This window comes from Equus caballus, chromosome 22, assembly GCF_041296265.1.
Source record: "Equus caballus isolate H_3958 breed thoroughbred chromosome 22, TB-T2T, whole genome shotgun sequence".
Lineage (NCBI taxonomy): Eukaryota > Metazoa > Chordata > Mammalia > Perissodactyla > Equidae > Equus > Equus caballus.
In genome coordinates, this window is record NC_091705.1 from 28,471,095 (window position 1) to 28,495,808 (window position 24,714).

The following is a 24,714-nucleotide window of genomic DNA, read 5'->3' on the forward strand; positions in this document are numbered from 1 at the left end:
TCTGGTTCATCTCTACGTCCCTAGCACCTAGCAATGGGCCAAGCATAGAGCAGGCAGCCAATAATGTTTGTTGACTTAGTAAAAGAACTGTAAAGAAAAAAAATAGAAACAAGCAGGAATATGACCTTTTAAAAAAAAATCTGATTTAATATTATTTAACCACAGAAAAATCTTAATTAGAAAATAACTTTCAAGCTGTGAGTCTCATCTGGCGAGATATGCCTGAAAGCACTCCCAGGAAAAAATAAGCCTTTTTCTTAATTCTGTACCATAATTAGGCCCACACATTCACTCTAAGACCTTGAAATAGTCCTTTATATGTGTCTAAGAAAAAAGTTTCTTTATATGTGTCTAAGGCATTTTTAAAAATGAGGTGAAATTCACCTATCATAAAGTTAACCATTTTAAAGTGTACAATTCAGTGTCATTTAGTAAATTCACCATGTTAAGCAACCACCACCTATGTCAAGTTCCACAATATTTCATTAAGGAGTCAGTCACTTCCCATTGTCTTCCTAGCCCCTGGAAACCACCAGGAACATTAACTTTTATGTTGCATTAAGATATTTAAAAGATATAAAGCAGATATTTAAAGAGATATAGATTCTAGATGGCTGTACAATTGCTCCTCGTCACAGAAAAGAGCACGAATACATTTTAATCTCAAAAACAAGGTTTTATTAACCATTTTATGTACATTGATATTAAGTCCTTAAAACTGGTAAAAACATGTCCAGAGCTTCTTACATAGTCAATGTACAAATGCTAACTTATATTTTGCACATCAATAATGAAGATGAAAATGACATAATAGTTATAGCTACATAAAAATATATACAAGGGTTCAAGACAGACGATGTTATTTGGCTTATAACGTGTGTAGATACTACACAAATAATGAAGGTGTAATTTTCAGAAAAGTAAGACGTGACCAAAATCACTTTTCTTGTTAAAATTAAAAAAAAAACCCCTGACAACAGTAATTACTAATTTACAGTCAAATATTAGACCAATTCAAATTAGCCAGGGTTAGACACAGGTTAAGTTAAATATTTTGCATTTTAAAAAATAAGGTTTGCAGTTTAAAAATATACATTTGATAACATTTTCTCAAAATTAATTAAGAATGGCTTATCTATGTCCTTCCAGATTCTGGAAACACACTGTAAAAAGAGAATATTCAATAGCCAATTCTTTGGAAAGCTGTATCCCTAGTACAGGAAAACATCCTTAAGGGGCCCCAGAGATCAAACTCTAATGGGAAACTCACAATGCACCAGTAATACCGAGAATAAAGAGGGGGAAGTAATAAGCAGCTGTTTTACTGATGTGTATTGTAATTATAAGGCATGAGGTGATATTAATATGGTTGTGAAAAAGGTTTCAACTATTCTTAGGGAATCAATTAGACAGTGAGAATGACTGATCTTATGATGACCTCAAAAATAGTCTCTTACACATCATGGCATTACCTCACTAACAGGAAATTTAGTTTCTAACAGCTCCATCTGTATTTTATTCTACTTGATTGAGAAGCAGCTTTCTATTTTGAGAATTACATGTCATAATATAATCTGGTATAATTAAATTAATGGTTTGGAAAACAAAATGACAGTAGTTTAAAAAAGGAGTAAGCACTCCTTTTATTGGGTTGTGACACTAGGCTAAGAGGACTTAGGGTTGGAAAGCAAGGAGTGAGAGCAGTGCATGGGCCCAGGTACAAATCTGCTTATATGCACGGAGAGGAAGGGCATGAGAAGGGATCTACACAACCCAGAACATGGTGTTACCATAGTGGGACAGAGACAGGCTGGTGCATCATCCTCCGGCCCAGGTGCTTTGTGAACCAACCCCTACTCAATATTAAATTGAGAATACAAATATCTCAAAGCATGCTTACCAAAACCAGATTATTTACCCTTATATTACAAAGTACAGAAGGAGGAGAAATTTGGTTATTTTAAAAAGTGAGCTAAAAAATTATGAGGTTTCTCCTTGCTTCATCTTAAAAACTAACCCAAGGAACAAACATTTAAAAAGTTCTATGGCTATTAATATGTTTAAAAGGCACTTAAAACATTCCTTTCCAATCCAACTCAAAATACATATCTGTCAACTATATTTTGGATAAATGTAAAAAAAAGAAAGCACATAATTTTGGTGCAATTTTTCTTATAACCCAGTGATATTTACCATCTGCAGGGCTGAAAATTTTGGAGGATAGAGCCCCAACTCTCTGCAAAACAATCTGAAAGTGCTTTTACCACAGAAACAGGAAGGGCACTAATGATTTGCTCTTTCACTGACAACATCCTGTAGCCGTTTAAGTAAAACATCATCATTTTCTTGACAGAGGCGTTTGGCAGGTGATTCTACATCACCATCGATGGCTATTGCTCGCTTCTTGGTTCTCTGCTCGCCTTGCCTTATCATGTTGTTGATATCTTTCAAACTCTGTGCAAAAAAAGAGGACATGCGTGAGAAAAAGAGGAAATAGCAGCAAGGAACTAAGCTAACTGCTTTTTCCTGCCCTCTGTCCTCCATCCAAAGCTAAACACTGGGGCAGAGATTACTTCTGAATATAGGCCAAGCTAATAATGATGATTAGAACTAATCTTCTCAGGTGATTTTAAATATTAGCTTTACCTTATAAGCAGTAGTTCTCAAAGTGGGGACATCAGACCAGAAGTAGCAGAAGCATTTAGGAACTTATTAGGAATGCAAATTATAAACCCTCACCCTACGCCTACTGAATCAGACACTCTGGGGTGAGGCCCAGCAATCTATGGTTTATCAAGCCCTCCCGGTGATTTGGATGCTCCCTAAAGTTTGAGATCCTCCTCCTGGGGCAATGCTTTTCAAACTTGAATGTGTTACTAATCATCTGAGGATCTTGTTAAAATGCAGATTCAGATTCAGTAGGGCTGGTGTGAGGCCTGAGATTCTGCATTTCTAACATGCTCCCAGGTAATGTTGATGTTGCTGGTCTGTAAACCACACTCTGAGTAGCGAGGCCTTAGAGATGTGGTTCCTGAAAGCTGTGCATCACAATCATCTAGGGAACCCGCCTGCCACAGATTTGTGATTCAGTAGGTTTACGGGACAGGTATGTGCGTTCAACAACCTCCCCAGGTGATTCTGAAAAATGATTTTGAAATCATTGCCTTAGAAGTCATTGGTTCTGTCTTTGATTTCATACAAGATCTCTTCTAAACATCGTTAAAGGAAATCAACTTTTATGAAGAAGGAAATGCAAGTATGTGAGGTATTATACCTTAGTCAACTTTCTTGGCTTAGTAGGAAATCAAAAGATGTTTATGGAACTGAAGAGAAACTAATGAGTTAAGGGGCTGCCATTGCATTTGGACTGAGTTACAATCTGTCCCACTACAACTTCTTCCAGTCGGTACTGATTCTGGCGTCTGAAGACATACTGAATATATCTGCTTGACAGTCCTTGAAATATCTGCAAACAGTAGCATCTCCATCACTGTAAAGATGGAGCTAAAACCACAGAGCTGTCTGTGCAAATAAGAGTAGGCCTCTGTTTTCAGACTTTTCACTATCCTGGTTGCCATCCACCAAATGAACTTCCACTTCCAAGGCCTCTCTTTAAACCTTATGTTCCCCAAGTCTGACCACTTGCAGGTATTGCCTTACTGGTCCCTTCTCAAGATCATGCTTGAACGGGGAGACACACTGGGCTCTTGCACTGAACCCTCCAATATGATGTCAATAGTTATCAAGGATTAAATTATTATGAGGATTAAACTGCCTCAACTGAATACACTGCTCTTGATCACAAGAATTTGCCATACTAAGTAACAGTTTAGATTTATTAGTAGAAAGTTAGCAAAAAAAGAGCAAGATTAAAGATAACTAATTGGTAATATGAAATCCAATTTTTAACACATGTACAGAAGTTATTTTGGAGTAAAGTTTGTGTGCACCTCACCTTAGAAGGGCTGCCATTGAACTTGTACAGCAGAGCACTCCTTGGCGTCAGGCCTGGCCCATTCTTGTGTGGGGAAACATAAATGGAGTGCTGCTGCGAAATGCGGCGTGGTGAGCCTGGCTGCTGCTTAATATGTGGAAAAGGAGAGAGCGGTGGAGCCTCCATCTGAAACAACCCAAAAGTGAGTTTTTTTAAGATAAAAGTTTTTCTTTCTTTTTTGAATCCATATTTTTATTCTTTAATTAATTTATTAAAAAATTTTTCCTTTTTCTCCCAAAGCCCCCTGGTACATAGTTGCGTATTTTCAGTTGTGCGACCTTCTAGTTGTGGCATGTGGGATGCCGCCTCAGCATGGCTTGATGAGCAGTGCCAGATCTGCGCCCAGAATTTGAACTGGCAAAACCCTGGGCCACCGAAGCAGAACGCATGAACTTAAGCACTTGGCCACGGGGCCGGACCCACATTTTTATTCTTATTGGCATCTCTTAGTTAGGAGTAAGTTATATTGTAATTGCTTATTTATGCCTGAAAAAAGCAAAGAAGTGGTCCATAACCCTTGCTTTTCAACAATTTTTTTTTTTTGAGGAAGATTAGCCCTGAGCTAACATCTGCCACCAATCCCCCTCTTTTTGCTGAGGAAGATTGGTCCTGAGCTAACATCCACGCCCATCTTCTTCTACTTTATATGTGGGACGCCTGCCACAGCATGGCTTGTCAAGTGGTGCCATGTCCGCACCTGGGATCCTAACCAGTGAACCCCGGGCCGCCGAAGCAGAATATGTGCACTTAACCGCTGCACCATCGGGCTGGCCCCTCAACAATTATTAACATATAAACTAAAACTTATTTTCCAGGAAATCCTGTAAACAGTACTAAGAATTCTGGGCAAGACACTAGAAGCAGTAAGCCAAGAGCATAGGAACCTTGTGTCCATGCTCAGAAAGTAGGGGCAAAGAGTAATCAATGTCCTAACACTTGCAATAAGAATCTCTCTATACACATGCATACTGACAACCCAAGCAGCAGCAGAGAGAATAAAAGAGAGGCAGAGAATTCTATGAACTAGGAGGATGATTCCAAGATGGAACAAATCTGTTAAAGAAATAGTTAAGACTTTAATTTGAAACGCAGAAGATTTACAAATAGATTTAGGTGAGTAGGGACTGCACTTTTCTTTAATATTCTGTACAATGTTTCCATTAGGAGAATAAATGGAGATGGGGTCTTAATATTTCATTTATAATCTTCACTTGAAGGTGATAAAACTAGTTTCAACTGGCTGATATTCACAGGATAGTACATGATTGGGGGAGGTGGAACTGATGAAGCAGGACGAGCAGTCATGGCTTCTGAGGATAGTCACAGACTATATTCCTTGAAAGGGACAAAGAGAGAAACTTAGAGAGACACACACACATACACACGCATGGCTACTGGCTGGATGCAGCTCCTATTAGGTCCTTCTTTCTTATAATTAAAGTCCGGTCTCCTGGGAACCAACCTCAGCTTACATACTGGTAACATTTTCAGATGCCTGGCGGTACTGCCAAATCTAGGGTCTGCACAAAAATTTCTTAGTGTTGCCTCTATTAATGATTCAGGCCTATTTATTTCCTTTTTTCTTTATCTTGAGAAAAACATCTCTCTCATAAATATAACAACAGAAATAAAAAACAAGAGAAAAAAATTGCCAGAATTAATTGGGTTCATTTTCCCATGTTCCCATGTAGTCCCTGCCTATATACATACATAATTTCTAGCAACATAACCACAGTATGGATAAAATTTCCATGATTTCCTCTGGTCTCACGCATCATAGCCTTAATCACTCTCTAATCAGCAGTGTATTTTCTCCTATATAACGCATCAGTGAAGCTTTTATTTTTTATTTTATCTGAAACATTTATCTAGCAAAATAAACTCATAGTCATCCAACTACGATTATATATATGTTAATGAAGTAGTAAAACATAAAACATACCACATGGTCCTGATTTGACAAGTCGTATTTCAATGCAAATGCCTCTACTCTTCCTAGATATATTGTATTGTAAAATTTGATAAGATCAGCTCTTTCCTCTTTCACTGGTCCAATGGAACAGTCAGGTGTTTTTGTAGCATCTTCTAAGTCTGTTAAAAGAATTCAGTGTTGTGATAGTTGTACTTTAAAATATGAGTTGGTAATTTGAATTACAACTGTCTCTACAACATTAAAAAAAAAATCAAACGAAACCTTTATGTAAAGCAATTAATGTTTTTAGAGAAGGTTCAGAAATCTATGTATATTATGTATAAATTATATTGAAATCTAGAGAAATGCAAACATGCAAACTTAAGGTAGTGCTCTTTCCTCTACATACCATGTCAGCAAGAATGTTTTCACAACCATACCTTTTGAGCTTACTGTCACTGGTGGCCTTTAGAGGGGGCACTAGCCCTGGGTTGAGGTTTAGCTAAAATGAGCTCTAGAGTATGGGTGGCAGTGGCAAACCTTGAGCTTAGATAACAAAAGGGTCTGCAGATATTCATATTGGCTCTTTGTCAAAGGTGGACAGACTCTGAAAGGTAAAGCATATTCTCAGAGGTTAAGGAAGAAGCAAGATGAATTGCTTGTGTTTATTTTTTTGCAAATACGTGGCAGGTGACAGTTGTTCAAAGAGCCTTATTTTCCCACACACAACAGGAACCTTAGTGCTCAGTTTATAGCCAGAGTCTTTGGTTGTAAAATGATAGCTCGCCCCAAGGGGCTTTCCTATTTATTTATTTATTTTTTGAGGAAGATTAGCTCTGAGCTAACTGCTGCGAATCCCCCTCTTTTTGCTGAGGAAGACTGGCCCTGAGCTAACATCCATGCCCATCTTCCTCTACTTTAGATGTGGGACGTCTGCCACAGCATGGCTTGCCAAGCAGTGCCATGTCCGCACCTGGGACCCAAACCAGCGAACCCCGGGCTGCTGACGCAGAACGTGCGCACTTAACCACTGTGCCACTGGGCTAGCCCTGGGGCTTTCCTATTTATTGATGTAACTCTGGGATAGCTTGTGAGACCAGGCAGAAATTTATCCTACTCTTCTTTTGGGAAGACTATTACAAACCATCGTCTACTTGTACATACAAGAATCATCTGCTTACAGGAGCTAAGAAAACCACTGATAAAAAGAATTCAGCATATGAAAGTTCTCACTATCAATACACTGGCCTGTAAACACTGAGAAAATGAGTAGAAGTATGCTTTCACCTTAGGAAAACCAGAAAACTCAACCATGATCTAAGAGCCAGGCAGTCCCCTGGAATCTCAGTCCCAGTTTGGATGTCTTTTTCCACTCTTGCCATTTTTGATATGACTTAAAGGATCTTAATGGTGGTGGTGGGGGGCGGGGAGCTCTGTGGTCAAATAAGTTGAACAAATGCTGCATATTCTATCCTCCTTTTGGAAATTCAGGATAAATGTTAGTAGATTAAAGGCTCTGAGAAGTTCTGCAGTTGGAAAAAAACACATGTTCACTTTAACTGCATACTTGTCAAATTATTTTTTTTTCTTTCTTTTTTTTTTTTTTGAGGAAGATTAGCTCTGAGCTAACTGCTGCCAATCCTCCTCTTTTCGCTGAGGAAGACTGGCCCTGAGCTAACATCCATGCCCATCTTCCTCCACTTTATATGTGGGACGCCTACCACAGCATGGCGTGCCAAGCAGTGCCACGTCCACACCCGGGATCTGAACTGGCAAACCCCGGGCCGCCAAAGCAGAACGTGCGCACTTAACTGCTGCACCACCGGGCCGGCCCCAAATACTTTTCTAATTTTTTATGCACAATCCCTATTTCCCATAACACTACCACCCTGGGGAACACTGTTTCAAGGCACACTGGCTTGGTAACAGCAGTTGTAGGTTATTCTCATTATGTGGATCAATTAAAATTATTTAATGTCCTCCTTGGATTAGAACTTTCTGGAGGCAGAGACTATAGTTTCCATATTTCTGTGTCACTCCAATTCCAGTTGTTAATATTTACAAAAAGTAAGGAGCTATACTTAGTTTGAAGGAATCAAACATTTAAAACTCTCTGGGACCTTGGATCCTAACTAAATATGGTTTTTCTTAGGTATATATTTTTTCATTTCAAAATAGGAAACAAGATGTCAGTTGTCCCTTATGCAAGAGATAGATGTCTACCTTCCCATCTCTTTAAGGATTCTAGCACTCTGACATTAAAGCCTCAGCAGGCCTGGTGATTATCTTAACCACATATACATTAGGAGATGAAACTTATGGAAGACTGGGAAAGAGAATGAGATCAAAGGTTTACATGCCCGGTGCTATAACTGTTACAAATCTGTTTCCCCTCAGAAGGTAGGGACCTCTGCCTAATATAATTTGTGCTATATGGTATATGTTTGATATATATTTGTGACCATTTGAAATTATGGTTTCATAATTTTCCCTGCTGTTGCCATGAATAAGAGGAATGTCTTTTTTGGATTATCATATAACACTGTCAAACAATTAAAATGTGTGGGTTTTTTTTTTTTTGGTGAGGAAGATTAGCCCTGAGCTAACACCTGTTACCAATCCTTCTCTTTTTGCTTGAAGACAATTGTCCCTGAGCTAACATCTGTGCCAATCTTCCTCTATTTTGTACACAGGAGGGCGCCACAGCATGGCTTGATGAGCGGTGTGTAAGTCCATACCCGGGATCTGAACCTGCGAACCCTGGGCCACTGAAGCAATGCCAATGGGCTGGCTCCTAAAACGTGGTTTTATATAAACAATCAGTGAACGAGACAAGCCCTCAGGAGAATAGAGATAATATCTGCAGAGCTCCAGAGAGACATGCTTCAAAATTTTCCAAGGATCTAAAGTGAAAGTGTGAAGGGAGAAGGCAAATTAACCCAGCATTGCAGGTGGCCAACAACTGCAACTATAATACATGGTTAGTTTTCTTTTTTTTTTTTAAAGATTTTTTTTTTTTTCCATTTTCTCCCCAAAGTCCCCCGGTACATAGTTGTGTATTCTTCGTTGTGGGTTCTTCTAGTTGTGGCATGTGGGACGCTGCCTCAGCGTGGTCTGATGAGCAGCGCCATGTCCGCGCCCAGGATTCGAACCAACGATACACTGGGCCGCCTGCAGCGGAGCGCGCGAACTTAACCACTCGGCCACGGGGCCAGCCCCCACATGGTTAGTTTTCTATTCCAAGACAATATATCTGCATCCAAGGGAAGAGATGTTGAGGGAAGTGTAGATAACCATTTTTCAAGGGGACTGGTTTTCAAAGGTTGAGCACACCCAAATTGTTTGGGATGCATATATTAATGAAACGCCCATCCATCACCACCAGGGGAGCTGCTCAATTGACTGATGCTGGTTTCTTAACATATACTGTCGTTAGTCTGCAAACTGAGAAGAGGCGTGTTTTTTTTTTTTTTTTTTGAGGAAGATTAGCCCTGAGCTAACTGCTGCCAATCCTCCTCTTTTTGCTGAGGAAGACCGGCCCTGAGCTAACATCTGTGCCCATCTTCCTCTACTTTGTATGTGGGACGCCTGCCACAGCATGGCTTGACAAGAGGTGCCATGTCGGCACCTAGGATCCGAACCGGTGAACCCCAGGCCGCCAAAGCGGAACATGCGAACTTAACCACTGTGCAACCAGGCCGGTCCGAGGCATTCATTTTTACCACTTAAAGATGGAGAAAGTAAAGAAGCAAAATTATTTAAAAATGAAAGTTAGAAAGAAGATCAGAATTTATTTATAAATCAAAGGGTCACGATATGATGGGCTTGACCAGTACAGCAGTACTTTGCTGGAGCAAGCACTTAATATTGCTTTGTATTTCTCCCACCACAGCCTCACTCAACTTTTTTGCTCCTCACAATAACAGTGTTCAGTAAATATTTCAGACTGGTTTTCTGATTGAGAGGGCCGTGCTATTTAGCTGCAGTTATGGAAAAGCCACTGACAGACCAATTTAAGTCTTCAGTGGTTTCAGACCATTTCAGTAATATTTGGGGAGTTACTTGTGAGCTCTGAAAGGGATCACTGTAATCTAAAAACAAGTAAAAATGTGCTCTGCTTATATCTTGGTTGTCTCTCTGGTGACTGTAAAATGGGTATAATGCAAATTAAGTTACCTAATTATCAATGTGCAGTTACCAGTTTTATACCTCTCACATGAAAAGAGAATTTTAATTTTTGTCCCTCAAGAGACTTTGCTTTAACTGTGTGTGTGTGATCTTTATGTTTTCAACATTTAAAGGATTTTAAGTAAGGAATATGGGCTTAGACAAATTAGCAGAAAAAGAAAGAAAAAAAAGGATACTTAGAGAGCGATACTCATTAATAAAATACACTAAATTTTATATGGCTTATAAACAAAACAATAAATAGCTACTATTTACTGAGGCCTTACTATGAGCAGGAATTGTGTTAAACACCATACACACACATATACATTATCCTTTTTAATCCTTAAAACAAGCCTCTCAGGAAGTATCATAAAGTTTTCAACTTACATAATTGTGTTATTGTACTTTGAGTAAGCTATAACCTGGGTCTCTCAAGAGTTCTAATCAAGGATGCTAGTTTGTTTAGAAATAATAAATGAATACGGTAAAGTTGCAGGATACAAAATCAACGTACAAAAATCAGTTTCCTTTCTATATGCTAACAATGAAGTAGCAGAAAGAGAAATTAGGAATACAATCCCATTTATAATTGCAACAAAAAGAATAACATACCTAGGAATAAATTTAACCAAAGAGGTGAAAGACCTGTGCACTGAAAACTATAATATAAACTATAAAAATTGTTGAAAGAAACTGAGGAAGATACGAAGAAATGGAAAGATATTCCTTGCTCTTGGATTGGAAGATTAACATAGTTAAAATGTCCATACTTCCTCAAGCAATCTACAGATTCAATACAATCCCTATCAAAGTTCCAACATTTTTCACAGAAATAGAACAAAGAATCTTAAAATTTATATGGGACAACAAAAGACCCCGAAAAGCAAAAGGAATCCTGAGAAAAAAGAACGAAGCTGGAGGCATCACACTTTCTGATTTCAAAATACACTACAGAAAGCTATAGTAACCAAAACAGCATGGTACTGGCACAAAAACAGACACACAGATCAATGGAACAGAATCGAGAGCCCAGAAATAAACCCACACGTATGGACAGCTAATTTTCGACAAGGGAGGCAAAAACACACAATGGAGAAAGGAAAGTCTCTTCAGCAAATGGTGTTGGGAAAACTGGACAGCCACAGACCAAGGAATCAAAGTAGACTCTTGTCTTACACCATACACAAAAATCAACTCAAAATGGATTAAAGACTTGAATGTAAGACCTGAAACCATAAAACTTCTAGAAGAAAACATAGGCAGTATGCTCTTTGACATCAGTCTTAGCAGTACATTTTCAAGTACCATGTCTGACCAGGCAAGGGAAACAGTAGAAAAAATAAACAAATGGGACTACATCAAACTAAAAAGCTTCTGCACAGCAAAGGAAACTATCAACAAAATGAAAAGACAACCTAACAGGCGGGAGCAGATATTTGCGAACCATATATCCGATAAGGGGTTACTACCCAAAATATATAAAGAACTAATACATCTCAACAACAAAAAAACTAACAACCCAATTAAAAAAAGGGCAAAAGATCTGAACAGACATTTTTCCAAAGAAGCTAATACAGTTGGCCAAAAGGCACATGAAAAGATGTTCAACATCAATAATTAGAGAAATGCAAATCAAAACTACAATGAGCTATCACCTCACACCTGTCAGAATGGCTATACAGGACAAGAAATAATGAGTGGTGGAGTGGATGTGGAGAAAAGGGAACTCTCATACACTGCTGGTAGGAGTGCAAACTGGTGCAGCCACTATGGAAAACAGTATGGAGATTCCTCAAATAATTAAGAATAGAGGGGCTGGTCTGGTGGTGTAGTGGTTAAGTTCGTGCGCTCTGCTTTGGTGGCTCAGAGTTCACCAGTTCGGATCCCAGGCACAGAGCTATGCAGGGCCTATCAAGCCACGCTATAGCAGGTGTCCCACATATAAAATAGAGGACGATGGGGCATGGATCTTAGCTCAGGGCTAATCTTCCTCAAAAAAAAAAAAAAAAAAAATATATATATGAGAATAGAATACCACATGATCCAGCTATTCCACTACTGGTTATTTATTCAAAGAACTTGAAAACAGAAATGTGTAAAGATACATGCACCCCTATGTTCACTGCAGCATTATTCACAACAGCCAAGACTTGGAAGCAACCTAGGTGCTCATCAAGGGACGAATGGATAAAGAAGATGTGATATATGTACACAAAGGAATACTACTCAGCCATAAAAAACATGAAATCTTGCCATTTGTGACAACATGGCTGGACTTTGAGGGTACTACGCTAAGCGAAATAAGTCAGAGGAAGAAAGTCAAATACTGTATGATCTCACTCATAAATAGAAGATAAAAAGAACAAAGAGAGAGACAGAGATTGGATTGGTGGCTCCCAGAGGGGATGGGGGGAGGGAGGAGGGTGAAAAGGGTGTTTAGGCACATGTGTATGGTGATGGATGGTAAATTAGTCTTTGGGTGGTGAACATGATGTAATTTACACAGAAATCAAAATATAATGATGTACACCTGAAATTTATATAATTTTATCACAATTAAAAAAAAAAAAAGAACGGCAGTCTGGGGTGGTCAGCTAACATGATAATGAAGAATTCGTGGTCCATGAGTGGATTGGTATTTTAATGTGGAAGCTCACTCTCCACAGCTGGCTACAGTAATGGTTTGTTAGGCGTAGTTCAGTTAATGACCAATGTTTTGCTAATTAACATATTCAACATCAGAAATCGGTTTTTATTGATGAAAACAGTGACCATTTACTAAGTATGCCTAATGCTATAAACTGACTTATGTTGGGAACATCAGAAGTATTTAAAGTAAGCAGATTGGTTAAAATATTTGAGATAACTATGCACAATACCATGAAGGGGATGAGGGATCCAGTGAAGTCTGTGGGCTCTGGTTTTATGGATGAGGCCCAGGTCTGAACTCTGATGCATGCTGTTTGCTTGATCCTGGCTTTAAGGCTAACAGAATCCTGCAACTGGAATCTTGACATCTGCCTCTAGTGAACTTTTTATGTGAGGTGCTGGCTGGACAGATAGCTGGGGTTTGAGCTAACTGCATAGCATACATGAACTGTGTGTACTTCTTAAAACAGTAATCATTTTATATCTACTCATGAATTTGTTTATAGAACCAGAACTGTTCTTCCCAAGGTGCTGTTCTTTGGCATGTCCAAGTCTAGGTCACAGCATATAGCCACAGTTCCAGGAACTGGAACACATCTAATCTGAACAGATTTGCCTGATTGTATCCTCTTCTGTAACTTTCTCCGTTTTATGGCGCCACATTCCTGAGTCCATTATCACTGAATACTCTCCCTGCTCTGTGTCATCACCACTGGATAGGATCTTACGAATAGTTTTCTGTTTGCCTGCTAGTAAATATCTAGTTAATAAATGTATATACAAGAGAATTTACTATGAAACTTTCAGGTGTAGGAGAGTAGCTAACCCTGACTCACCTCAAACTTCACTGGCAGATACTTTATTGAAAAGAAACTATGATCTATTTCCTTTTCCTTACTTCTACTCTCTTGAACTTCACTGCTCCTAGTATGCCCCAGAAACTTACTAGCAGTTGTCTCTTGTACAGCGCACTGTTTCCTAGCTAACCTCTGATGCCTGGTTTTGTAGGGAAAGAAAAACCACCCAGGACAGACAAGCAACACGTGTAACAAAAATAGAAAGGGTTCTTTTGGTATTTTGTCAGGTTTACTATCTAATATACTTCTCATTGCTTTGAAAAGGCTCAGGTTAATGTATCTATGGAAAAAAAACTGAGTTTTGGAGTCTGGCCCTGTGGCTGAGTGGTTAAAGTTCTGCATGCTCCGTTTCGGTGGCCTGGGTTCGCAGGTTTGGATTCCAGATGTGGACCTACTCCACTTGTCAGCCATGCTATGGAGGTACCCCACATACGAAAAATAGAGGAAAAGTGGCACAGATGTTAGCTCAAGGCTAGCCTTTCTCAAGCAAAAAAAAGAAAAGAGCAAGATTGGCAATGGATGTTAGCTCAGGGTGAATCTTCCTTACCAAAAAGAAAAAAATAAAGAATGGAGTTTGGTCTGTGTATCCTTAAATGGGGCCAGATTCTAGGGCATCATTATTACAGGATTTTTTGGTGAGTAAGCTCTTAAAAATTAAGATGCCAGAAGACATCATAATGATCATAGATATATTTGTGTAATTAAAAAAAATATATCTTCGGGGGCCGGTCTGGTGGTGCAGCGGTTAAGTGCACACGTTCCACTTCTTGGTGGCCTGGGGTTCGCCGGTTCGGATCCCGGGTGTGGACATGGCACTGCTTGCCACGCGATGCTGTGGGAGGCATCCCACGTATAAAGTAGAGGAAGATGGGCACAGTAGTTAGCTCAGGGCTAATCTTCCTCAAAAAAAATAAATAAATAAAAATAAATAAAGAAATAAATAAATAAAATATATCTTTGAACGAGCCCATTTTCTCTGAGAATTTATCCTAAGGATGTAAACCAATAAATAAATAAATAAATAAATAAATAAATAAAATATATCTTCGAACGAGCCCATTTTCTCTAAGAATTTATCTTAAGGATGTAAACCAAAGATTAAGCTACAATGATGTTCCTCATAAAGCTGTGTATAATTGGAAACAACCTCAACATCCCACATTGTGGAATTAAATATAACAAGGTACATACAATACATATGTTCACATATATACACATTATGTAATGGAAAGATGAGACTAGGAAAAGCAGATGGGTAGAACAGGCATTTTCACAACTTATCAAACATATGAATACTGACCATTTGATTTTCCCTTCTTGGGAAAAAAAGTTACTAGTGCCTCAAGTCTTAGCATGGTGGTAGTAACAGGATGGCAGCCTTGTCAGTGGTGGCAGAACACCTATACACTTATTAATGAACAGGAAATTTCTTTAATTGTTTCCTTAGGCAGACCACTGATGGCTATCTTACTTTCCCATCATTCAGATTTATTTTTAAATTTTATTAAGTGTCTTTTATGAGTTTTATTAATGTGTATAAGTAGAGGAAACTTCTAAAACACAATTATGGGCCAGCTCTGTGGCTGAGTGGTAGGGTTCGCGTGCTCCACTTTGACGGCCCAGGGTTTCACCAGTTCGGATCCTGGATGCAGACATGGCACCGCTTGTTAGGTCATGCTGAGGCGGCATCCCACATGCCACAACTAGAAGGACCCACCACTAAAATATACAACTATGTACTGGGGGGATGTGGGGAGAAGAAGCAGGAGAAAAACAAAGATTGGCAACTGTTGTTAGCTCAGTTGCCAATCTTTAAAACACAATTAACAGGGGACAAACTAAAAATGGTTTCAACACACAACCTCTTTGGAAGGCAGCACCTGACCCATATTTCTCTCAAATTTATTTGTTTCTTCCCAAAACACATATGCATTAGGCACCCTACCTATATCATGGACCCCATGTTGCCTGACATCACTGTATGATGTACAATGTAATCAAAGGTGTGTTACATAAAGAATGTTAAAGTGGGCAACTTACCACAATCTCTCATTTCAAAATCACCATTTACGTTTTTATTGTATGCTACAACTTCTGTTGGAATACTTTTCAATAGTACACTCCTATAGACCTACAGGTCAGGGGGGAAAAAAGGGACTGCTGAGTCGCAAAGAGGCACATGTTAAGCAAAACCAAAATAAGAGGAGCAAGATATCAAGCCAATTAAAAAGTACTTATCTGTATGGGTGAAAATCAAGAGCAAGACGTTATTAGCCTAGTAAATGTAGATTACGGCAAACATCTTAGAAGAGGAGATACTGAAACAGAGCCTACCATCTAAAATATGCCATTGTAGGAATTTACAAAATAGAAGAATTAAGTAAGTGATAAGCAGGTTTTGCCAAATAAAAGCCACTTCAAAGATCTGAACACGTTCCTCCTTCCTTTTAATTCCTTGCACAAGAGTCATTTGATCTCACTGGGGCTTGGTTTCCTGCTCCCATCCCATTCCCATCTTCTGTCACATGGCTACATGAAACTGTGGGCTCCTCCTTGCCCCTAAACTCTTTCCTATCTCCAAGATAGCTGAAAGGCATGATCCATTCCCCTTCATCCTATGGGTATTGGTATTGAGAAGATATTTAGGAAGCTATGGCTTGGCCCATTTTGACCCACACTAACCTCACCTTAACGGTCTTCAGGGACAATCTGGACCTCTCCAGGCTCTGTTCCTGAGGGACTTTTCTGAAGAGGCCCAGAAACTCTTAGCCTGTTGTAGGATAGAACAAATGCCTGTACTTGGCTCTTCTAATACCTCTATATCACTTACTATCAGAGTATTCTGGAGCTTAAGTAAAGAAGTGAAATTATCTGTGGGGCTCTCTTAGAAGGGAGTGTGACTACAAGTACTGGGGCCTGGGATATCTGATCCACAACATCTCTCTTCCTAAGATGGCAGATCACCGGGGTCAGAGAAGAGACCATTACGCTCCCTTAGACTCTTGAACGGCCCAAGCCTTAGGGTAACCTAACCCTGTGTTCTTTAGATACAATAATAACAATAATACGAACCTAACAATCATTAAATGCTTACTATGTGCCAGGTCACTATGCTAACATTTTATGTTTCCATGACTGAACAGTTAATGCAGGATTCTCACCATGGCTATTATATATAACATTATCAGAAATGCCTGACAAGTATTCAGAGATGCAAACATTAAGATTTTCAGCAGATGGCAGAAGAAGCTGGATTTAAATTAACAAATCCTCAAATTTCACTGGATTTAAACACCATCAGAGAATCAAGTCTCACACAATTAAAGAATATTATTACTATAGATATTTTTCATTAGACTTTCTAGTGAAAACTGTCCCCACTCAACAAATGAACAAATGGAACAGGAAAACATGTGAGAAGTATACGCAAATATATGGATAAATGAGAAACAGCCAATTTCCTGGCTTCTACTAAAACTGTCTCTTGAGTTTATATGGTATCCATTAAACCAAAAAAACCAAAGTATAGTAAAACTATAAAAGAAGTTTACCTTTTATATGATATCAGCAGAGAAATACTACAAATCTATTTTTGGACAGGAGGAAAAATAATGTAACTCACGTGACTATTAGCTTGGGGCTGATTCCTATAACTTTTTATTATCTCTTGAAAAGTTCTTTCTTCTTTTGTTACCTAAGGAAAACAAAAACTGCACTTATCAATTGCTTTTAAAAGAAAAATGGCTCTGAACAAAAACTTAATTATAGGTTGGCATTGAGAGCAGTCTTGCAGAAAGCCATTAACCCCAGGCCAGTCCATGACTAAAAGCGACTACCGTTTATGATCTTTTACTACCTTTAAAGTTCAGGCTTTGTAGCCTGTGGGGACACAGCTAATAATTTCATTAATCAAAAACACTGAGATTGCTGTAGTATAACTCTACAGAAAATGCATTTCTTTACAAAAAGAATATAAGTAAACTCAGATCTGCTGAATCCTCTGTAGTCTCTGGTTTTATTAGTTTTTAATTACCTATTTAAAAGTAAATTAACCACATACTAAAGGAGAGAAAATGTCTTGCAGTGATTCACAATAAAGCTGAGCGGTTATCATAGGATTAGGCTTTTAACATTTCAGGGCAGACTATAGGGTTTCTAATACTTAGAAAAGTCACAGTGGTGGCCCAAAGGAAGAAAATGGATTACTGATTCATGAAGGAATCCCTTCTGATATATTTGTTATCATAAAGTTCTCTTAAATTACTCCTTTTCTCTGCTTCACTGTCCATTGGCACTAAACCTGTTCTCTATAATGAGGAGCTAGAAACAGCAAAGACTAAAGCCTGAGAATTCTCTGGAAAACACAAATAATTAGTTAACGTTTATTAATACCTATTTTGTATAGAGATTTTAAAGAGGCATTGTGAGAGGGGAGTTTGAAAACATGTCCTCTGCTTCAAAAAGCTTAAAAATTAGGTCTTAACTATGTACATCTGCTAGGACTACCAGTGTGGCCAATAATTAAGACCAAAGTCATAGATGATTGTTTCAGATATATCAGAATTTTAAAAAACAAGTAAGACATGCTATTTTATGACTTAAAACACGTTGTAGAACTAGAAAGCAAAATGCTTTTACGAGGCGGCTCAATAAATCAGTGGAAAATAATGTGGTATAGAAGGTATTTTACACCAGATTATGAATCAGGAGATCCTAAGTTGCCACTCATTAATTGTGTAACTTTGGCCAAATTACTTTCAGCTCTGGGCCTCCACTCACCTACAATGTAATCATCATTTTCCTTTGAATTATCAGATTAGAGGTGTCACAGAGGTGGGGGTGGAAATGGTGTTCTTCAATTAATAGCGTGGAGAGCCACTTTACTACAAATGGTCTCTAAGATCTTTCCTAACTTCTTTACAACCAATGTATTCTTATGAAGTGGGAAAGCTTATTAAGATAAAACTAAATGGAGAGTCCAGAGAATAAATATGGTAGCTGGAACTTACTACTTAATTAACAACGGTGGCACTGTTGGCTTATAGCACTTAAGGCAAACTAACAATCAAGTGGGAAAGATTTTCACTTCATGCTTCGCATATAGGCAATTAGGGCAAAGAGCTTCCCCAACTATACATTACCTGTGCCATTATGTAAAAGGCACAAAGAAGGAGCTGATCCAAATGTCTGTCTTTCATTAGATCAGGGCAGTGAACTAAAGTGAATTCAAAACATGTCCATATCTTCCTTAGTAACTCATTTGAAACATCCAGTTTTACGCATAAATCACGTAAGCGTACACTTGCCAAATGATAGACCTAAGATGGAAGATAGCACATTGATGCAAAAAAACTAAATAATTTCTCAAATATATGTCTTATCATCAACATGGGATATCAGGCCACGATTAACAAACAACTACGCTGTTGATACATTAAATTACATAAAATTTCTATTCTATAGTACTAGTTCACTGCTATGGCAGAAGAATATAGATTAAAGCAAAACTCTCTTTGGAAAACTACCTTAAAAATTCTTTTTGAAAAGATGTTATCTTCTACTGTATGCTGCCAACTATATAAAGTGAGAAACATTAAAAAGCAGGATTTACCTGCATCATGACCATTATGAATACAGAATTTTTCAAGTGTTCAGAAGTCATTTTTCTTTTCCCCAGGTAAAATTGCTAGAAAGTCTAAAATGTTAGATAATAAAGAACTACAATGTTTGACTCCAAAAATGAGTCAGAAACAAAACCACTTAAAAAATTTCCCCTGTAACCTACATGAGCACATGAAAGGAATGTTAAAGTAAATGAGATACCAGTTTTTTTGGTTGTTGCTTTTAAGCATGTCAGTTCAATGCCCTGAACCTTTTATATATACAGTCTTTATATGAATTGAGACTAATGCAAATGACTTGAAGTCCTGCAAGATTGTAAAATCGTTTCTAATCATTCAGGAAGCATCATGTTTTATTGTTTTAAGAGCTAGTAACCCTGCTGTGGTATTCCTATACCAGACTATTCTATTCAAACTAAGTCTTTAAGTGTTCAGGGAAAAAAATGAAAAAGAGTGAGGCATCCCTTACAGAAAAGTATCTTTGGCAGGAAAAAAATCCACAAATTAGAGCTTAAAAACAAATTTAAGTTATCTAATACACTAATCTGATAGAAAGAGAGACAAGTGGTTGACTCCAAAGCCACCAGTGATTCATTTTATAGAAAACTCCTTTTCTGGACCTTATCCCTTTGTTTCTAGCTGGCCAAAAGATAAACAGGAGCTACTGGGGTCAGAGCAGAGAGAAAGATGCTAGAATTTTACATTCATAATAGGAGAGGATAACAGATAATGTCCTAGCTAGAAGGACCAAAAATATGTAACTAAGTAATGCTTGTTAAGTGTCTTTTACAGAGCTGATCTAATACCTTAAAGATACATATACTCTGGAAACCTTTTGATTCTAATAAAAAATTCACAGTACAGTCACATGTCATTTAACGATGGGGGATACATTCTAAGAAATGTGTCAATAGGAGATTTTGTCACTATAGAACATCATATAGTGTGCTTACACGAACCTAGATGATTTAGCTTACTACACACCTAGACTATATGGTACTAATCTTATGGGACCACCATTGTATATGTGGTCTGTCATTGACTGAAACGTTGTTATGTTGTAGCTGAACGTAAATTTTATTCAGGCATAGAACACCAGCATCACGCTGAGTTCAGCATGGATAATAGCAGCTGTAATTTACTCAAGGAATGGTTATTTTGAATTCATTATAGATACGGACACTTCAATTCCCTTTTAGGATAAAATTTTTGTAGCTTCTAATCTAGAGCAAGTAGGCTATAATTAAATGGAAGGAAAAAAACCAAGTTGGATTCTGAAATAAATTTAGAATTAAAAATTCAGAAATAAACCCTCATTTTTTGTGTGTGTGTGAGGAAGATTGGCCCTGAGCTAACATCTGTTGCCAATATTCCTCTATTTTATGTGGGATGCCACCACAGTGTGGCTTGACAAGCAGTGCTAGGTCTATGCCCGGGATCCAAACCTGCAAACCCCGGGCCACTGAAGGGGAGTGTGAGAACTTAACCACTATGCCACCAGGCCGGCCCCTAAAGCCTCATTTTTTTTAAAGACTTTATTTTTTCCTTTTTTCTCCCCAAAGCCCCCCAGTACATAGTTGTATATTCTTTGTTGTGGGTCCTTCTAGTTGTGGCATGTGGGACGCTGCCTCAGCGTGGTTTGATGAGCGGTGCCATGTCCGCGCCCAGGATTCGAACCAACGAAACGCTGGGCCGCCTGCAGTGGAATGCGCGAACTTAACCACTCGGCCACGGGGCCAGCCCCCTAAAGCCTCATTTTTATCAGTCTTAGGTTCATTACCAAAGGCAGTAATTTGCCGTTTTGAAAATTAAAAACAGGTAATGAATGGGGAAAATGCTGCATTTTGGAACTCTGTTTTTAAAGCAAGCCTTAGGTACAAGAGGTGGGCAGGAGTGGGGAGCAGAGTAGAGAAGGCAGTGGGAGGTGGGGAAAAATGGCAAGTCTCTCAACAATTACTATAAGAAAGACTAGAAGAAATAAACTTAAATTTGCATCAAGAGACAATTTGGGGAAAAAACAATGAAATTTCTTAAAAATTTTCAGTCTCAAACCTTAATTACAATGCTAGAAAAAAACATGTTTTCACTCTAGGATTTATTTTAGAGAAGAGGCATGTTTGGTTACAAATATCTGATTAACATGTATGCCTTATCTGAAGCTGATGGTGCTTGTAAAAGATAGGTAGGACAAGTTGAAATTATTTTTATGTTAAATCTTTCAGTATCTTTTATTAATACTAAAATAATTTAGGCATTATAATGAGAACTGGTCAAATTTTAGCTTAAAAGGTAACATACTGGATTTAGGGTAAAAACTATGCAGCCTTCCCATCCTATCCCACTAATCTTTATAATGGTTCTTTAGCAATTTAAGCTGATCCATAAGATCTAAGATGCACCTGTCCCACAATGAACTCCTATCTATCTACAGCACATAACATAATGGAGTCCAACAAATTCCAGAGGAGGGCCAACTGCTTACTCAAAGTTATGTAAGAACGCAAGCTGGCAGGAAACGTAAGTTATATCAGGAAATGGAGTCAAATCATATGAGCCTGAGTCCAAACATAGCTTACCAAGATCATAATGCTCTCTTTAGAGGTCAAATATGTTTTTTAAAAAGGCTAAGGTACATTACCTGATACCAAAGCTAGACAAAGACACTATTAAGAAAACCACAGGGGCTGGCCCCGTGGCCGAGTGGTTAAGTTCGCGCGCTCCGCTGCAGGCGGCCCAGAGTGTTTCGTTGGTTTGAATCCTGGGTGCAGACATGGCACTGCTCATCAAACCACGCTGAGGCAGCGTCCCACATGCCACAATTAGAAGGACCCACAATGAAGAATGTACAACTATGTACCAGGGGGCTTTGGGGAGAAAAAGGAAAAAAATAAAATCTTTAAAAAAAAAAAGAGAAAACTACAGACCAGTATCTCTTATGAATACTGATGTCAAAAGCCTCAACAAGATAGTAGCAAATTGAATGCAAAGCAAACACTAAAGGGATTTTACACCATGCACAAGTAGGATTTATTTCTGAAGTGTAAGGATAGTTTAACATACGAAAATCAATCAGGGTACTACACTACATTAATAGAGTGAAGGAAAAAAATATGATCACTTCAATTGATGCAGAAAAAAAGCATGTGACAAATTTCAACACCCTTTTATTATAAAAACACTCAACAGGCACTGGCCCGGTGGTGTAGTGGTTAAGTTCACATGTTCTGCTTTGGCAATCCAGGGTTCGCAGGTCTGCATCCCAGGTGTGGACCTATGCACTGCTGATCAGGCCATACTGTGGTGGGATCCCACATACAAAACAGAGAAAGATTTGCATGGGTGTTAGCTCAGTGACAATCTTCTTCAAGCAAAAAGAGGAAGACTGGCAACAGATGTTAGCTCAGGGTGAATCTTCCTCTCAAAAAAAAAAAGAAAACCACTCAACTAACTAGAAATAGAAAGAAACTACCTCAACATAATAAATGCCATATATGAAAAATCTGCAGTTAACATAATACTCAAAGTGAAACAATGAAAGCATTTCCTCTAAGATCAGGAATAAGACAAGGATGCCCAATTTGACCACTTCTATTTCAACACAGGACTAGAAGTTCTAGCCAGAGCACTTAGGCAAGAAAACGAAAATAAAAGACATCCAAATTGGAAAAGAAGTAAAATAATCTCTGTTCACAGATGACATGATTTTAGGTGTAGAAAACTGGAAAAACCTAAAGAGCCCCAAAAAAATGTTACAACTAATAAATGAATTCAGCAAAGTTGCAGGATACAAAATCAACACACAAAAGTCATTTTCACTTCTATACACTAACAATAAACAATCCAAAAATAAAATGAAGAAAATAATTCTTTTATAATAACAGAGAATAAAATACTTAGGAACAAACTTAACCAAGGAGGCAAAAGACTTATACATCGAAAACTGCAAAATGTTGCTGAAAGAAATTAGAGAAAACACAAATAAATGGAAAGACATACCAATGCCATGTGTATGGACTGGAAAGACTTAATATTGTTAAGATATCAACACTACCCAAAGCAGTCTATAGATTTAATGAAATCCCCATCAAATTCCCAATGATTTTTTTGCAGAAATAGAAAAATCCATCCTAAAACTCATATGCAGGCTCAAGGAATTCTGAATAGCCAAAATAATCTTGAAAAAAAAAAAAAAAGATGAAGGTCTCACACTTGCTGATTTCAAAATTTACTATAAAGTTACAGGTAATCAAAGCTGTGTGGTACTGCCATACAGACAGACACAAAGAGATCAATGAATAGAATAGAGGGTCCAGAAATAAATCCTCACATAAATGGTCGAATGACTTTTGACAAGGGTGTCAAGATCATTCTACAGGGGAAAGACACTCTTCAACAAACGGTGGTGAGAAAACTGGATATCTACAAGGAAAAGAATGAAATTGGATCCTTATCTTACACTATATACAAAAATGAACTCGAAATGGATCAAAGACCTAAATGTAACTGCTAAAACTATAAAAGTCCTAGAAGAAAACATAGGAGAAAAGCTTCATGACTTTGGAATGGGCAATGATTTCTTGGATATGACACCTAAAGCACAGGACAACAAAACGAAACTTAGATAAATTTGACTTCATGAAAATTTAAAACTTTTGTGCAACAAATGACACTATCAACATAGTGAAAAGGCAACACATGGAATGGGAGAAAATATTTGCAAATCATATATCTGGTAAAGGATTAATATCCAGAATAGATACATAACTTCTACAACTCAACAACGACAAACTCAAATGACAAATGGGCAAAAGACTTGACTAGACATTTCTCCGAGGAAGATATACAGATGGCCAATAAACACATGAAAAGATGCTCAACATCACTAATCACGAGGGAAACGCAAATCAAAACTAGAATCTGGTAGCATTTCATATTCAATAGGATTGCTGTTATCAAAAAAAAACCCAGACAGCAACAAGTGTTGACAAGGATGAGGAAAACCTGAAACCCTTGTGCATTGCTAGCAAGAAGGTAAAACGGTGCAGCCACTGTGGAAAATGGTATGGCAGTTCCTCAAAAAATTAATTCCACTTCTTGGTATATACCCAAAAGAACTGAGAGCAGAGACTTGAATAGATATTTGTACACCAATGTTCATAAGAGTGTTATTCACAATAATCAAAAGGTAGAAACAACCCAAATGTCCATCTACAGACAAATGGATGAACAAAATGTGGTATACACATACAATGGAATATTATTCAGCCTTAAAAAGGAAGGAAATTCTGACACATGCTACAATATGGATGAACCTTGAAGACATTATGCTAAGTGAAATAAGCCTGTAACAAAAGGACACATATTGTATGATTCCACTTACATGAGGAATCTAGAGTAGTCAAATTCATAGAGACAGAAAGCAGAATGGTGGTTACCAGAGGCTAAGGAAGGGGAGGAACAGGAAATTAATGTCTATTAAATAGGGTTTCAGTTTAGGAAGATGAAAAAGTT

General features: G+C 38.0%; 1 protein-coding gene across 10 annotated transcripts in view; it reads right to left on the reverse strand.

The window, feature by feature from the left end:
• Positions 1–655: 655 nt before the first annotated feature.
• RBL1 (RB transcriptional corepressor like 1) overlaps positions 656–24,714 on the reverse strand; it is a 62,967-nt gene continuing 38,908 nt past the window's right edge. For 5 of the 10 annotated variants that reach the window (XM_070247709.1, XM_001499515.7, XM_023626521.2 and 2 more), the window contains 6 exons: positions 18,724–18,900; positions 17,205–17,276; positions 15,623–15,713; positions 5,937–6,085; positions 3,956–4,120; positions 656–2,454 (listed from right to left, as the gene is read on the reverse strand). In XM_070247709.1, coding sequence (XP_070103810.1) covers positions 2,284–2,454; positions 3,956–4,120; positions 5,937–6,085; positions 15,623–15,713; positions 17,205–17,276; positions 18,724–18,900 — 825 coding nt within the window. In that variant the 3' untranslated portion in view covers positions 656–2,283. Of the gene's footprint in view, positions 2,455–3,955; positions 4,121–5,936; positions 6,086–6,346; positions 6,514–15,622; positions 15,714–17,204; positions 17,277–18,723; positions 18,901–24,714 lie in introns of all 10 variants that reach the window. The other 5 variants (XM_014735141.3, XM_070247707.1, XR_011430995.1 and 2 more) reach the window with 4 other exon arrangements.